Here is a 15,251-nt window from a genome sequence, read left to right as displayed (position 1 = left end):
CTGCGGTGGCCGGGAGTGGCCACTGCACTCCAGTCGGGGCGACAGAGTGAGGCTCCAACTCAAAAACATAAAAAGGATCCAAGCACTATCCAAACAGAACGGCTGATCTGAAAAGGAATCAAAAAACTTTGAGCAGCTGAAAATGAGGTCACTGACAAGACCCAATACTTTTTTTTTAACACAGGGTCTTGCTCTGTCACCCAGTCTGGTGTGCCGTGGCATAATCCTAACTCACCAAAGCCTCAACCTCCTGGGCTCACACAATCTTTCTGCCTCAGCCTATAGAGTAGCTAGAAATATAGGCATGTGCTGCCAATAAATAATAAAGACCAAAAACAAAGACTTAATAGCTACAGGGTGGATAAGCCATAGCTGAAGAGAGACCTAGAAAAAAGGAGCGCAGAGCTGCAGAAGTTACCCAGCAGGCAGCACGGAGGTCAGGCTGTTGGGCCAGAGATTGAACGTGGAAGAGGACAAAGAAGTTCTAACAGACCCCGGAAGCTTCCAGGAGAGGCTGCCGGAGAAAACAGCTTCGGCTTTTCCAGACTTGCTGACACCGGGACCCTGGGACGCAGGGAGCAGGGCAACAAGGGGCGGGGCCAGGCAGTCCTGGAGAACAGAGCCGTTTATTGAACGAAGCCTCACTCCTGGAGGGAGAAGTGCATCTTGTCATTGATCGTCTTGCGCTCGGGGTTGAGGCGCTTGAGGATCTGGGCCAGCACGTTCACAGTCTGCTCGCTGCTCAGCCCCGTCTTCTTGGTCTGGAACTTTTTCAGCAGGTCCTTGGTGGTCATAGGCTTTCGCGTCAGGTAGCGGCGCACGGCGTCCTCGGTCACCTGCACGTCGCTGCTGAGTAGGGGGCAGGGGAGGGGGTGTCAGCGAGGCTCTCCCATGAGGCCCTTGCCCGCCCCGACGACGCCACCGACTTACCCACTGCTGGGCGTGGACTTGCCCGAGGGTGGCTGTGGGGCGGACTTCCCGGACAGGCTCTGGGGCCCAGCCTCCAGCCGCAAGCGCTTGGCTGCCGGCGTCTCGCTCGTCCGCTTCCCTGTGGGGACGGGGTCAGGACTGGGTCTTGGGGTGGAAGGCTGAGCCCTGGGCGGCCCCCGCCAGGCAGTGCCAGGGTTAGGGCGCCAGGGGCTCAGGGAGGGAGGGTCTCCACCCTGGCTCGTCCATGCCCTCTCAGCTCCAAGGGCAGAGGTGGGAGGCTGCGGCTGGGGGTGGGGCCGGGGGTGGGGCCGTGCGTGGGGCCGTGCGGCACTCACCCTGCTCGAGCTTGCTGGCGGCAGCCCTCAGGGTGGAGGAGGTGCTGCCGCCCTCTGTGCTGGGCGTGCCCGGGCGGCTGTTGCCCCGCGAGCTGCCTCCCGACAGCTTCCGCTCCCTCTTGGGGGGCGTCTTCTTTTTCTGTGGGGTTGGGACGGGACTGGGAATGAGTCTGGAAACAAGAGGCCGGGCCGTACCCCTCACCACGGGCTGGGCCTTACCGCCATGAAGAGGGCCGAAGAGGCCTCACTGTCTATGTCGCTCTCCTCGGAGCTGTCTGACTCGTCACTGCTGTCTGCAGGGACACAAGCCAGGCGGGGGTGAGGCCCACAGCGGCCCGGGACCCCTGCGTCCACCCTTGCCCGCACCGCCGAAGAGGGAGGCCAGGAGGGGCTGGGCGACGGGCTGCCGGGGCCCCACCTTTTCTGCGCTTCTTCTCCTGAGGGGTGGGCGCCTTCTTCTCCTCCTCCTCCTCCTTCTCTTCCTCGGGCGGCTTCTCCTCCTCACTCTGCTCGCTGCTGTCACTCTGCTCGTCGACACCTGGAGGGGCGGGGGTGTGAGCCGTGGGAGGACCGGCCCCAGCCTGGCCCCACTGGCCGCCGCCTACCTCTGGGCCCCTCCTCGGGCAGCGGCACCTTGGGCTTGCCCTCCAGCTCGTCCTGGGAGCTGCTGTAAGACAGAGAGCAGGCGGAGGGGGAGCGCGCGTGCGCGGGCCGGCCGGGCTCACACCCGCCTCCCGCCTGCCTCACCTGGAGCCATCCGACATGTAGTCCACCTCCTGGCCCTCAAAGTCCCCGTCATCACTGTCCTCGAAGGCCTCGTCGTCCGAGCCCTTCTTCTTCTTCTTCTTCCTGCCCGCCTTGGCCGGGGGCGCCTTCCTCTTGGTCTTGGGGGCTCTGCTGCCTGGGGATGGGACAGGAGGAGGGCTCAGGCACCCCTTTGTCGCAGCTCGTGCATTTCTTGATGGTGTGACATCCTGGGGCCTCGCTGACGGGGAGATGCCCCTCCAGGGCCGCGCCAGGCCCGGAAGGCTAAGGGCTGGCCCGGAGCTGCCTCTCCTGAGCAAACCAGCAGGGGGAGCCGAGCCCCCACCCCTTCCCTAACACTCACACGCCAAGCCAGCACCCAGGCCAGGGACAGCTCTGCATACCAGAGCCCACCCTAGCGTGGAACCTTGAACAAAGGCCAGGGCTTCCGCCTCCCGCTCCTGCCCCGCCTCCTGGTCAATACCAGCACTGCATCTCCTGGCGCCCAAGCGCCCTCGGGTCGACTGTCAACGCCCCTTCAACGGCAGGACCTGACCGGCCGCCTCCACCACCTGGGCCCAGGTACCAAGCGCCGCCCGCCCTGGGCCGTGCCGCCTCACCCTCCTCGCCGCTGGCGTCGCTGTCATCAGACGACATCTCCAGATCATCCTCCAAGTCATGGATGCGCAGCTCGCTGGCCTTCTTGCGGCCTCGCTTCTCCTTCTCCTCCTCGTCCTCGTCCTGGTCCTGGTCCTTGAGCCGCCGCTGCTGCATGATGCTGAAGTGGTTCAGCACCTTGTTCCTCCTGCGGGTCGGGCACACGCCACCTCAGAGGGGCCCCACGCCCACGGACACGGGACACTTTCCCCGCCGCCCTCCCTGCCCCACCCGAGGCCCTCGAGGGGACGGTGTGGCTTCGTGGTGCCGGCGTCTTGGCGCCTCTCCCGGTCTGACCCGGCATGTTCACGGTGGTCTCCTGTCAGCGGAATTTACAGGAGCTGCTTCTTCCGTGACGTTTCCACCGAAACAGCATTAACACTGTCCCACTGCTCGCGTAAGTTTTAAAACAACGAGACTGCATTTAATGAGAAGTGTTAGGCTTGCATCTAACAGTAGGGCAAGATTCTCGGGGGCTGTGAAAAGGAATGACATTGTCGTGTAACCCTGTGAACATACTGGTCATGACTCAACTGTAAAACATGGTGGAGACGATACATTTTACATGTTTTTCACAATTACTGCTTTTTTAAAATTATTTTTTAAAAAAGAATGAAGTGCTGACACTTATTATAGCACCGACGAACCTTGAAGACATTATGCTCAATGAAATAAGCCACACATAAAAGGACGAACAGGCTGGGTGCTATGGCTAACATGAGATGAGAAGATTGCTTGAGCCCGGGAATTTGAGACCGGCCTGGGCAACATAGCAAGACCTTATCTCTTAGTTGGGTGTGGTGGCCCGCACCTGTAGTCCCATTATTCAGAAAGCTGAGGCGGGTCAAGGCTGTGGTGACCCATGAAGGTGCCGCTGCACTCCAGCCTAGGCAACAGAGACACCAACTTAAAAAAATTAAAAATTAGCAGGGCTCGGTGGCTCAGCCTGTAATCCCATGTCTTTGGGAGGCTGAGGTGAGTGGATTGCCTGAGCCCGCGGGTTCGAGACCCGCCTGGGCAGCGAGACCTCATCTCTACAATAAATCAAAAAATCAGCCGGGCGTGGTAGTGCATGCCTGTAATTCCGGCTACTTGGAAGGCTGAGGCGGAAGGATCGCCAGAGCCCAGCAGGCAAGGCTGCGGTGGCCAAGAGCGGTCACTGCACTCCAGTCTGTGCGACCAAGTGAGACTCCAACTCAAAAATAAAAAGAAATTAAAAATTAGCCAGGCATGGTGGCACACACCTGTAGTCCAAGATACTTAAGAAGCCAACGCATGAGGATCACTTGAGCCCAGGAGGTCAAGGCTGCAGTGAGCTATGATTGCACCACTGCACTCGAGCCTGGGCGGCAGAGTGGGACCCTATCTTGGGGGAAAAAAAGGGAAAACCAATACTCTATGATTCCAGAGACAGAGAGCAGCATGATGGGTGCCAGGGGCTGGGGAGGGGACAGAGAGGGAGTGTTTCATGGGGACAGAGCTTCAGTTTGGGAAAAGGAGAAAGTTCTGGAGATGATGGTGATGATTGTTGCACAACCACGTGAATGTGTTTCATCCTACTAACTGTGCACTTAAAATGGTCAGAAGATGATAAATTTTATGTGATTTTGCCACAACGAAAAGGGTTTTTCCAAAAACGAAAAAGCACAAGTTGTGACCAAATGGCTGGTGGAGACGTTCTCTTCCCACCAGAAACACCGAACGTGGCATGAAGGCACAGGCCCCAGCCCTACCGCGCCGGGGCTAAACAGTCTTATCTAAGTAGATTCCACATCTGCTCAAAAGACGGCATTTCTCCCCAATTGAATGTCCAGATTTCACAGGATTCTATAAGACGCCATGTTTTTCTCAGTGCAGCGGGCGCCAGTGCTCCCAGAACCATGGATGGATGAATCACACAGCGGAGCTGCAGGGCCCTGCCAGGCGGCACCAGCGTGGGGAGACGCCGCAGGCTCGGGGCTCAAAAGTCCAAGCGAGGAGGGCGCTCCCCACCCCACGCCTCTTACTGGGGTTGCTTTGGGAGCTGAGCCAACCTGTGACTCACTCAAAAATGTAAAAACTAAAGAAAAGGATTAAGCAAAGGGGGAAAAAGGTGTTTGTGACCTTTCGGGAGCCAAGAAATCCTTGGGCATCTGCTTATCTGTGATACGAGCAAACGCGAGAGGGTCCCATCCTCAGCCGGGCATTCAAGGCCCAGGACTCTGGGCCCCGCCTCAGGCCGCTCCTCACAGTCCCTCTGCCCCAGCCTTGTGTGCCATGTACCTCCGGCCACGTGCCTCTAACTACACCTACCCCACCTCTGAGGCCCTCGTCGGAGGGCGCCCCAGGACCCCTGCCCAGGGCTGCAGTCCTGCTGCAGATCCGGCGAGCAACCTCCAGCCTGGGGGAGGCGAGGGGCAGTCAGAGCCCACCTGCACCCCGACACGTGGTCTGGGCTGACTCTGTTGTGGCCCCGAGGTCTCACATCAGTCTCACGCTGGAGACAGTGACGCTCTGGGCCAGCAGCGTGGGGCCTGCCCCGGTCACCACCATGGCCCCAGCTCCAGCCAAGGACCTGCCAGCCACTCACCTCTCCCACTCTTCCTCCGCCTCCTCAGCGGTGAGCGTGCGGTGCCGGGCCAGCGGCGTGAAGTTGTACCAGTTGTGCACGGGGAAGGCCTCGAAGGCCCCGTCGGGGCACTGGGTGAAGATGTAGTAGGAGGTGTTCTCGGTCACGCCGCCTTTCTTGATGCCCTTGAACCTGCAGGGAGTCATGGTCACGGCCCGGCCCCCGGGTCCGGCCTCCTCTGCGACACCAGCCCAGGTCCTCCCAGGAAGCCCGTGACCACGAGGCCCTGGGCAGGCCTTTCGACCGCCTGGGCTGTGACGTCCACGTTGGGGGAGCGGGGCCGGCGCTCCTGCCCTGCTGGGTGCTGGGCGTACCATGCCTATCACGATCACTTTCTGGAAGGACCGTGCAAGCCGCGTGAGGGACCAGAACGGGGCAGGAGTGGACACCTGAAGTGGACACCCGGCCTGGGCCACCCGAGCAACTGCCCAGCCTCCACCAGGCCTCCAGCGATCCCTCTTCCACCCCAGCACCTGTCCAGGTACTTGCTCCAAATGCCCCTTCCTGCTTACAGCCTTCCCAGGCGCCCTGGCCCTGGGTCCAGCCCCCTCTGGGCACCCGCGGCGCTGCGCCAGCCGGCCCTCGTCTGTCACGAGCTCCAGCCGCTCTGCATAGAGCGCCCCTACAGCCTCGTCTTCACCACTCCGGCTCTGCCCACTGCTGCCCTCTCCAGGTGGTCTGAAGCACCACGACCCTCCCAGGGCCAGCCACCTGGGCCCCCCTGCACTGTGGCATTCAGGCACAAGCACCCCTCGGTTCATCCTCAAAAATAAAACCCTAGGCTGGATGCGGTGGCTCACGCCTGTCATTCCAGCACTTTGGGAGGCCGAGGTGGGAGGATTGCTTGAGCCCAGAAGTTCAAGACCAGCCTGGGCAACATAGCGAGACCTCATCTCTACAAAAAAATTTAAAAATCAACCTGGCAGGGTGGCACCTCTAGTTCTAGCTACTAAGAAAGATGAGGCAGACAGATCACCTGAGCCTGGGAGGTTGAGGCTGCGGTGAGCTGGTAATCGTGCCACTGCACTCCAGCCTGGGTGACAGAGTGAGACCCTAACTCAAATAAATAAGCAAATAGATAAACAAATAAACAAACCTCTGCATGGGCAGAAGTGCTGGCACCCCAGTGGGTGGATCCCCAGACTGCCCACCCCCCGCCCACCACAGCCACTTACTTCCGGCCCGATTTGCCATTGACCCGGAGCAGCCAGGGCTGGTCCTCGGGCCGGAACTCCTTGAGGACGATACCGTACTTCTTCCTCCGCGCCTCCTCTCGAAGTTTGCGGTTGTACTCGCTGCCTGCGCCGGATTCGGGCAGCTCCTCCTCTTGGTAGATTTTCTTGTTGCTCAAGTCCCGCTCCAGCCGAGCCTGGGGGAGCAGGAAGACACACCTCTTGGGGTCCCTGCCTTGGTTGCGGGCCAGGGACGCCCTTTACTCTCCTTAAGCAGAGTTCCAGACGGTCAAAGCCAACTTTCCACTCAACAAAAACAGCAGAATGCCACTCCTTGGTGAATCTGGGTAAAGTAAGCTTTGCACTGTGTCCATTCTTGCAACATTTTTTTTTTTGAGTCGGGGTCTCACTCTGTCACCCAGGTAGGAGTGCAGTGGCATGATCACAGCTCACCACAGCCACAACTATCTGGGCTCAAGTGATCCTCCCACCTCGGCCTTCCAAAGTGCTAGGATTACAGGCGTGAGTCACTATGCCTGGTCTTTTTTTGCAACTTTTGGAAAGTTTCGTATTTCCAAATTACAAATTTTAAAAAACAGCTGGGCACGGTGCACAGACTGGCCAGGTGTGGTGGCTCACACCTGTAATCCCAGCAATTGGGGAGGCTGAGGCGAGAGGATCGCTTGGGTCCAAGGTTTGAGACAAGCCTGGACAATGCAGCGAGATCCCCCATCTCTGCAAAAAAACTGTAAAACCATCTGGGTGTGTTTTTTTTTTTTTTTGAGTCAGAGTCTCACTCTGTCACCCAGAGTAGAGTGCAGTGGCACACTCCTGGCCACTGCAGCCTCGACCTGCTGGGCTCCGGTGATCCTTCTGCCTCAGCCTTGCAAGTAGCTGGGACTTCAGGTGTGCGTCACCATGCCCAGCTAATTTTTTTGATTTATTGTAGAGATGAGGTCTTGCCAAGTTGCCCAGGCAGGTCTCGAACCCACAGGCTCAGGCAATTCACTCACCTCGGCCTCCCAAAGCATGGGATTACAGGCTGAGCCACCGAGCCCGGCCTGGATGTGTTTTAAACCACCATATAACTCAGTTGTGAGGCCGGAGCTCTATGGACTGAGTTTGTGTGCCCCTAAAATTCATGGATGGAGAAATCTAACCCCCAATATGACCCTAAGCCTCTCTGGATAACAGGATAGGCCAGGGGCTGGAGGAGAGGGTGCAAGTGTGTCTGTGTATGAATGTGTAGCGAGAGGTTCTAGAGGGCAGAACTGCAAGCTTTCAAACAAATGGTGGCCCTCCACCCAGGAAATGTGCCCTGAGCAAGTCCCCACCTGCCCAGTGACCACATGGACAGTCTGTTATCACCCCTCTCTCAAATACAGTCTCATCAGCTCGCCCGTTTGCGGGGTGTCACTCTGTCACCCAAGCAGAAGTACAGTGGCACAATCACAGCTCACTGCAGCCTTGACCTCCTGGGCTCAGGTGATCCTTCCACCTCAGCCTCCCAAGTAGTAGGGCTAGACAGATGTGCACCATCACACCCAGCTACAACATCTCCTGTTGATGTCTATTGAGCAACTGAAACAGAAGATGTCCCAAAGGTGGGCAGGGTGACTCTCGCCTATAATCCCAGCACTTTGGGAGGCAGAGGCAACAGGATTGCCTGAGCCTACGGGTTTGAGACCTGCCTTGGCAACTAGGCGAGATCTCATCTCTACAATAATTCAAAAAACCAGCCAGGTGTGGTGATGCATGCCTATAGTTCCAGCTACTTGAAGGCTGAGGTGGAAGGATCACATGAGCCCAGCAGGTTGAGGCTGCAGTGGCCGTGAGTGTATCACTGCACTCCAGTTGGGCGACAGAGTGACACTGCGACTCAAAAAAAAAAAAATGTCCACAAGTGAAGTCTCAAACATTCCACCCAAACAGCACCTTCTCCAGCTCCTGTTAAGTAAATGGAACGGTCTGTAATTCTCTCTCCCTCCTCCTTCAGTATCTAATCGGTCAATAGACCCTGGTGGCTCCACTTCCAAAAATACTCTAGAATCCAACCATGAGTCAGGTGCAGTGGCTCACACCTGTCATCCCAGCATTTTGGGAGGCTGAGGTGGAAGGATCACCTGAGCCCAGGAGCTCGAGACTAGCCTGGGCAACAAAGTGAGACCTGATCTCTACAAAATTAATTAAAAAATAGAGTCCAGTCATGCCCCATGATGTCCATCAGTGGGCTTAACTTCCAAATGTTCTCTTTTAAGGAGAAGGCCTCACGAGGCCTGCCAAATCTTACTTACAGGGACACCCAGTAGCTCAACCTAGACCTTTCTTCATCATCTTTTTTCTTTATTTTAAGAGACAGCCTCTTGCTCTGTCACCCAGGCTGAAGTGCAGTGGCATGATCATAGCTCACCGCAGCCTCAAACTCCTGGGCTCAAGTGATCCTCCTGCCTCAGTTTCCTGAGTAGCTAGGACTACAGCCATGCACCACCACACCTGGCTAATATTTTTTTATTTTTTGTACAGATAGGGGCTCGCTATGTTGCCCAGGCTGGTCTTGAACTTCTGACCTCAAACAATCTCTTCCACTGGGAGTACAAGCAGAAGCCACTACACCCGGCCCTTCACCATCATCTTATTTCCACTTGAGGAGAAGTAGGGAAACAAAGGCTTAGTTATTATTACAGCTAAGTGACGATTACCGCCACCAAGAACAGGATCAGGTTGTCTCACCATCCCAACCCACCCCCCGCAAGACCCAGGGACTTACCTGATTCCAAGTAGCAAAGTTGACTTTATCCGCTGCATTAAAAGCCATTATGTTATACTTTTTGGTTGTGTTCCTAGAGGGGGGAGGGAGAGGCAGTGCTAATTCTGTTAATCATTCGCTCAACAAACTCACCCTGATTCAGCCCTCTGTGCTGAGCAATGCTAGGGACTCAAAAAAAGACTCCCAAGGATTCCCAGTGTGTTACAGAAGCTTGATCTGTCCTTCACTCCATGCAGAAGAGCAGGAGGAACAAAGATTTGGGGGAACCCAAGATAAGAGGGCAATTAAGAACTTGGCCCTAGAGAAGAGGGCATGCTTCCTGGAAGAGGAAAATACTGGAGCTGGGTTTTGTAGGATCCACAAGAATCCACCCAATGGATCCATCTGGGGTGGGAGTAGGCATTTCTAGCAGAGGAAAACAGTATGGACAAAGGCCAAGAGAGAAAACAAAGCCTGACCAGCTTGAAATAGAACAAAGAATGTGTCCTTTCAGGTAGAGACTGGGCATCACGGGACCACACAGGCCTCAAATGCTAGGCCAGGGGACAGAATCATGCTGTGTATTAACAAACTTATTCATTTATTTTAAAAATATTGATGCATCTCAGAGAGGCCTCAGCTTAAGCCCAGCCATGCCCTCCAAGTCGTTCTCAGTCTGGAGGGAGGCAGGCATAGTTAGCACAGCACATAGTTTAGATGCAGTTAGGCAAGTTTTCTTGGGTAGGTCTAATGTAGATCACCGAGGAACAGGGTGAGCATCATTCAGATGACTTTCTTATTGGTACACAACCTCCACCTGACCGGCTGGGCATATCAAACCTGACTACTGCAGGTTGAAACGTGAAACTGCCAGTGCAGTGCATCACAGAAACAACAGGGAATTACCCAAAATATAGACATGATGTTCTTAAAAAAAGCCCACATCTGGTTAGACAGTAATTTTCATTACTTAAAAGGTACTTAAAAGGTTGGAAGATGGCCGGGCTCGGTGGCTCAGCCTGTAATCCCGCGCCTTTGGGAGGCTGAGGTGAGTGGATTGCGGTTCGAGACCCGCCTGGGCAACTTGGTGAGACCTCATCTCTACAATAAATCAAAAAATCAGCCGGGCGTGGTAGCGCGTGCCTGTAACTCCGGCTACTCGGAAGGCTGAGGCGGAAGGATCGCCGGAGCCCGGCAGGTCGAGGCTGCGGTGGCCGGGAGCGGCCACTGCCCTCCAGTCTGGGCGACCGAGTGAGACTCCAACTCAAAAAAAAAAAACCCAAAAAACAAAAAACTCATGACTCGATACCCACAGCCCTCCGCTCTTAACTCATGGAATAGTTTACTTAATCAGCGTTGCAAAATTATACAAAGCTTCTTGCCCAAGACAAGCATGTGGGCCGGACGTGGTGCCTCACACCTGGGATCCCAGAACTTTGGGAGGACGAGGCAAGAGGACTGCTGGAGACTAGGAGTTCAAGATCAGCCTGGGCAACATAATGAGACTCATTTCCAAATATATATATATATATATATTTTTAAAAAATAATAAATAAAAGACAAGCATGTGTCCTTTCTCTTAAAGCATCCGTGCTCTCTCGACCGTGTCTTTTTCTTCCTAGTAAATTCTGTCTATCTATCCTTTGGACTCGCTCTAAAATTTTCTTCCGTGGCGAAGTCAAGAACCCAGGGAACAACTACACCCATGGCCCCCGACATCAACAGGGCCAGAAACGCCTAGAAGCTCGAGGCTTTCACTCCTTCTTGGAGGAGACTGGGAGATGGGGCCAGGGACTTACTTGGGAACTCGCACGACATACTCCGTGACATTCTGGCTGCCGGGGCCCTGCGGAGAGAGAAAGCCGATGGGGAGGGATGGCGCGGCTGCGGAGATCGCCTCCGGGACCCCCGAGCCCCACCTTATTCATACTTACTAGGGCCGCCATGAGCAAGTCAGTCGCTCGGATCGGGTCCGACCCGGATTCTTTTCGTCCCCGCCGGGATCCGCGTCCTTCGGTCGCTGGGAAGCGGCTTTCTCGGTGCAGGGTCTCCGGCCCTGCTAAGCGCAGCTTAGGAAAAGCTTAGGGCAAAGCTACCCGGAAGCGGCGTTCCGTCGGCTCTATCTGCGCCTGCGCCGCCGCCTAACCCGGAAGCGAAACTCTCGCGCGCCCGCGTCGCGAGGGCAACTTCCTCGGCGGCCACCACCGCGCTTTCCTTGACGCTCCTCCTGCCCCTTTCCACACGCGGCGAACCCAAGAGCAAGTCTAGGATAAACGAACCGACTCCTGGGGCTGGCACGCTCGTATACAGTTCGGTGAGGCACAAGTGGGAACGCCCTTTTAGTGACGTCACGCTCGAGGACCGCGAGGCATCCTGGGAGGGGCGGGAAAACGCTCCCTTCCCGGCGGCTGCCCGGGCGCCTTGCGCATGCGTGGTCTCGCTCCGGAAGTGAGTCCGGGAGGTCGGTCACCATAGCAACCGAGGCCTACTTTGTCGGGTCGTGCCGCCGCCCGGCTCCACCGGGGCCTGTTTGGGTGGGGTTCTTTGCCTCCCCTCTGTCCCGGGGTTGGACCCCATCATCCCGCAGCATGAACGGGGCCGGGGCCCTTGTGACGTTGAGCCGAGCCCGGAGAGGTCAGGGCCTGAGTGAGGAGGGGGCGCGACCACCCCAAGGGCTGCTGGCGCGTCCAAGCTGCCCCCGGACGGGCAGGCCCCTGAGGCCCCAGGAGAAGAGTAACATCCGGGGGAGAGGGAGGGAAACGGCGGAGCACTGGAGGGAGGCGCAGGCCCCCGTTCCACGCGTGCACACGCCCGCATCATGGCAGTCGCACAACTGCGCGTGCCCACGGCTCAGCCATTCATTGATGCCCTTGGGAAATACTCGAGCACCTGCCCGGTTCCGGGTCCTCTAGGGGAGTCTGTCCAACCAGCTCCCTGTTTTCTTGGGGATCACGGCGTAGAGGGGGGAGACAGACTCAAAACATGGGCACCTGAAGCCCAGGAGGGAACGGGAGCAGCACAGCGAGCTCTGAGGGTTCAGGGAAGACGGGAGGTTTCAACTGGACTCTGAGGGATGCATAGGAGTTGGCTGAGCACAAGGGGAGGAAATCTGGGCCATAGACTACAGCCTCTGCCAAATATGGAGGAAATGGAGTTCTGGGGCAGGAAGTAATAGGGTGGGAGGCTCTTTAGAGAGGTTATTCGAGAAGGCCTGATGGATGCTGGGGCCAGAAGGAACTGGACGGGGACAAGGATTTGCCAGGTGGAGGGAACAGCAATTAGGAATGAAGTCTGGCCGGGCTCGGTGGCTCAGCCTGTAATCCGTCGCCTTTGGGAGGCTGAGGTGAGTGGATTGCCTGAGCCTGCGGGTTTGAGACCCGCCTGGGCAGCGAGACCTCATCTCTACAATCAATCAAAAAATCAGCCGGGCGTGGTGGCGCATGCCTGTAATTCCGGCTACTCGGAAGGCTGAGGCGGAAGGATCGCCGGAGCCCGGCAGGTCGAGGCTGCGGTGGGCGGGAGCGGCCACTGCACTCCAGTCTGGGCGACCGAGTGAGACTCCGACTCAAAAAAAAAAAAAGGAATGAAGATTGTCGAGTTCAGGAACAGGAAGGAGGCCCCTGGGTCTGGGGCAGAGTGAAGGCGGGGCTGGAGGGGATGGGATGAGTCTGGGGGCATGATCAAGTCCCTCTCCCTCCCTGAGCCTCAGTTTCCTCATCTGTAAAATGGAATGATGGGGTCATTGGGATGTTTCAAGGACATGCCATGTGCAAAGGGCCCAGCTGCTCAAGCTCCCGTCTTCATCCTCAGCAACCCGCAGCAGCACCAACACACAGCATGCCTGGTGACACCCCTGGACACAGACACGTGCCCCCAGATGCCACCCTAGGGCAAAAGAGGGTATGCCAAGCAACCCGCGTACGACGTCACCGGAGGACGCAATCGCATCGGTGCCCACCAGCCTCTGCAGGCTCTATCCCGTCTTCCTCCCTCGCCCCTGGGTCCCACAGACATCATCTTCATGGTGGGCAGTCCAGGCTGCGGCAGGGGGACGCCGTGCAGGAACATGGCCATCAGGTATGGCTTCTGCCACCTGGAGCTGGGTCAGCTACTGTGGGAGGAGGCCCAAAGTGGCGCCCAGCGGGCCGGCAGATCCACAACTTCATGCTGCAGGGGCTCCTGGTGCCCACGGTGAGAGCTGACACGTGAGGGGACAGGGAGAAAGGGGGGATGTCGGGACAAACCACCCACGAACGCCCCATGGGAGCCAGTGCACCTGGAAGGCTGCCGCGCCTGGCCATGGCCTGGCTGTGCGGAGCCTCCATTTCCCTATCTGTGAAATGGGGAGACCACATCAAAAGGATGGCATTGTCCCTGTAAAGCATCAAGCAGTGTGCCTGGCATGGAAGACCCACGTAACAGGGAAACGCGCATTCTGTTTTGCAGAATGGAGGCTGCCCCGTTCATGAGTTGCAAATAAAAGCCAGTTAGATCTTTAAAAAAAAAAAAAAAAAAGCCGGGCTCGGTGGCTCAGCCTGTAATTCTGCGCCTTTGGGAGGCTGAGGTGAATGGATGGCCTGAGCCTGCGGATTCGAGACCTGCCTGGGCAGCGAGACCTCATCTCTACAATAAATCGAAAAATCAGCCGGGCGTGGTAGCGCATACCTGTAATTCCGGCTACTCGGAAGGCTGAGGCGGAAGGATCGCCGGAGTCCAGCAGGCGAGGCTGCGGTGGCCGGGAGCGGCCACTGCACTCCAGTCTGAGCGACCGAGTGAGACTCCAACTCAAAAATAAAAATAAAAATAAAATCACTTGACCAGACACAGTGGCTCAAGCCTGTAATCACAGCACTTTGGTAGGCCAAGACAAGAGAATTGCCTGAGCTCAGGGGTTCAAGACCAACCTGGGCAACTTAGTAAGACCTCATCTCTACAAAAAAATTTAAAAACCGGGCGTGGTAGCGTGCGCCTGTAGTTCCGGCTACATGGAAGGCTGAGGCGGAAGGATCACCGGAGTCCAGCAAGTCGAGGCTGTCGTGGCCATGAGTGCGCCACTGCACTCCAGCCTGAGTGACGGAGTGAGACTCTGACTCAAAAAAAAAAAAAAATCACTCAATAAAATTAGCTTGCGTTTATCTCCTTGTGACCCTGTGGTTATCACCAGCCCCTTCTGACGCTGCTTCCTCACCTGTAAAATGAAGGGAACCCCAAGACCTGCCTCGTAATGTAGTGGTGACAATTAAGTGACTCCCAGCACCTGGTAGATAGCCACCCAATGAACCCCTGACATGCCCAGTTCTCAAGGCAGGTTCTCTAGAGCATCAGAGCCGACCAGAATCCAACTCGGGCACTCAGTGGGGTGTTGTCATTCTGTCTGCATCTGAATTTGCCAGAGTGACCCACAGAGAAACAGGCTTCCCCAGGGTGAGGGGCGTGGGAGAATGAGGAACCCCCAAGTGCTGAACCACCCCGTTCCTTCCCAGGGCATTGTCCTAGATAGGGTCAGTGACAACATGCTGTCCCACCCAGAGAGCCGGGGCTTTCTCGTCGATGGCTTCCCCCGGGAACTGAAGCAGGCCGAGGAGTTTGAGCGCATCGTGAGTGGCCCCTAAGTGCATGAGTGTGTGCGTGTCAAGGCGTGGGGCCATGTCTTGTGTAAGGCTGCGATGGCTGGAGACCAGAGGGGCTGAGACCTGCAGGAGAGGAGGGAAGTGGAGTTTTCTTGGTTTGGAGGGAGGGGGACAGGTTCTCGGTCTGTCCCCCAGGCTGGATGCGGCGGTGCAATCACATCTCGTTGCATTGACCTCCTGGACTCAAGCAATCCTCCTGAGTAGCTGGGAGTATAGGCGTGCACCACCACACCTGGCTAATTTTTTTTGTGGAGATGAGGTCTCTCTATGTTGCCCAGGCTGGTTTTGAACTCCCAGCCTCAAGTGATGCTCCCGAATAGCTAGGGTTGTGTGTACCACCGCGCCCAGCCAGGAAGTGGAGTTTTCTTTTTCTTTTTTTTTTTTTTTTGACTTGGAGTCTCACTCTGTCACCCAGACTGGAGTGCAGTG

At 56.7% G+C, this 15,251-nt stretch overlaps 2 protein-coding genes and 1 pseudogene across 5 annotated transcripts in view; 2 read left to right on the top strand and 1 right to left on the bottom strand.

Annotated features, from left to right (window-relative positions):
* Positions 1-607: 607 nt before the first annotated feature.
* Positions 608-11,255, bottom strand: GTF2F1 (general transcription factor IIF subunit 1). Of its 4 annotated transcripts, none has more exons than XM_008051006.1 (13): positions 11,127-11,255; positions 10,992-11,038; positions 9,214-9,286; positions 6,450-6,643; positions 5,236-5,406; positions 2,630-2,814; positions 2,013-2,166; positions 1,871-1,932; positions 1,684-1,803; positions 1,485-1,558; positions 1,266-1,404; positions 931-1,048; positions 608-849 (listed from the first exon to the last, which is right to left on the bottom strand). In XM_008051006.1, the coding sequence occupies exons 1-13, from the start codon at positions 11,136-11,138 to the stop codon at positions 642-644; spliced, it is 1,557 nt and encodes a 518-aa protein (XP_008049197.1). In that variant the 5' UTR covers positions 11,139-11,255; the 3' UTR covers positions 608-641. The 4 variants fall into 4 exon arrangements, with proteins under 4 accessions (XP_008049197.1, XP_008049198.1, XP_021564743.1 ...); XM_008051007.1 differs by having other exon boundaries at positions 608-846; XM_021709068.1 differs by having other exon boundaries at positions 1,871-1,929.
* A 1,809-nt stretch (positions 11,256-13,064) lies between these two features.
* Positions 13,065-15,251, top strand: part of LOC110594352 (adenylate kinase isoenzyme 1) — a 15,648-nt gene continuing 13,461 nt past the window's right edge. Inside the window, 2 exon segments of the mRNA XM_021709070.1 lie at positions 13,065-13,331; positions 13,334-13,383. Of these exon segments, the coding sequence (XP_021564745.1) occupies positions 13,214-13,331; positions 13,334-13,383 (168 nt within the window). The 5' untranslated portion in view covers positions 13,065-13,213.
* The window catches only part of LOC103252384, a 4,491-nt pseudogene continuing 3,945 nt past the window's right edge, over positions 14,706-15,251 (top strand).

Source organism: Carlito syrichta, unplaced genomic scaffold, assembly GCF_000164805.1.
Source record: "Carlito syrichta isolate Samal-C Ts95f unplaced genomic scaffold, Tarsius_syrichta-2.0.1 Scaffold156020, whole genome shotgun sequence".
NCBI classification, from domain to species: Eukaryota; Metazoa; Chordata; class Mammalia; order Primates; family Tarsiidae; genus Carlito; species Carlito syrichta.
The sequence above is the reverse complement of the archived record's forward strand: the minus strand, read 5'-3'. Positions and strand labels throughout refer to the sequence as shown.

Coding starts and splice junctions, on each gene's coding strand:
- GTF2F1 (XM_008051006.1), bottom strand. Junction 1,933..2,012: donor TACATGTCGGATGGCTCCAG/GTGAGGCAGGCG, acceptor TCTGTCTTACAG/CAGCTCCCAGGACGAGCTGG. Junction 850..930: donor AAGTCCACGCCCAGCAGTGG/GTAAGTCGGTGG, acceptor CCCCCTACTCAG/CAGCGACGTGCAGGTGACCG.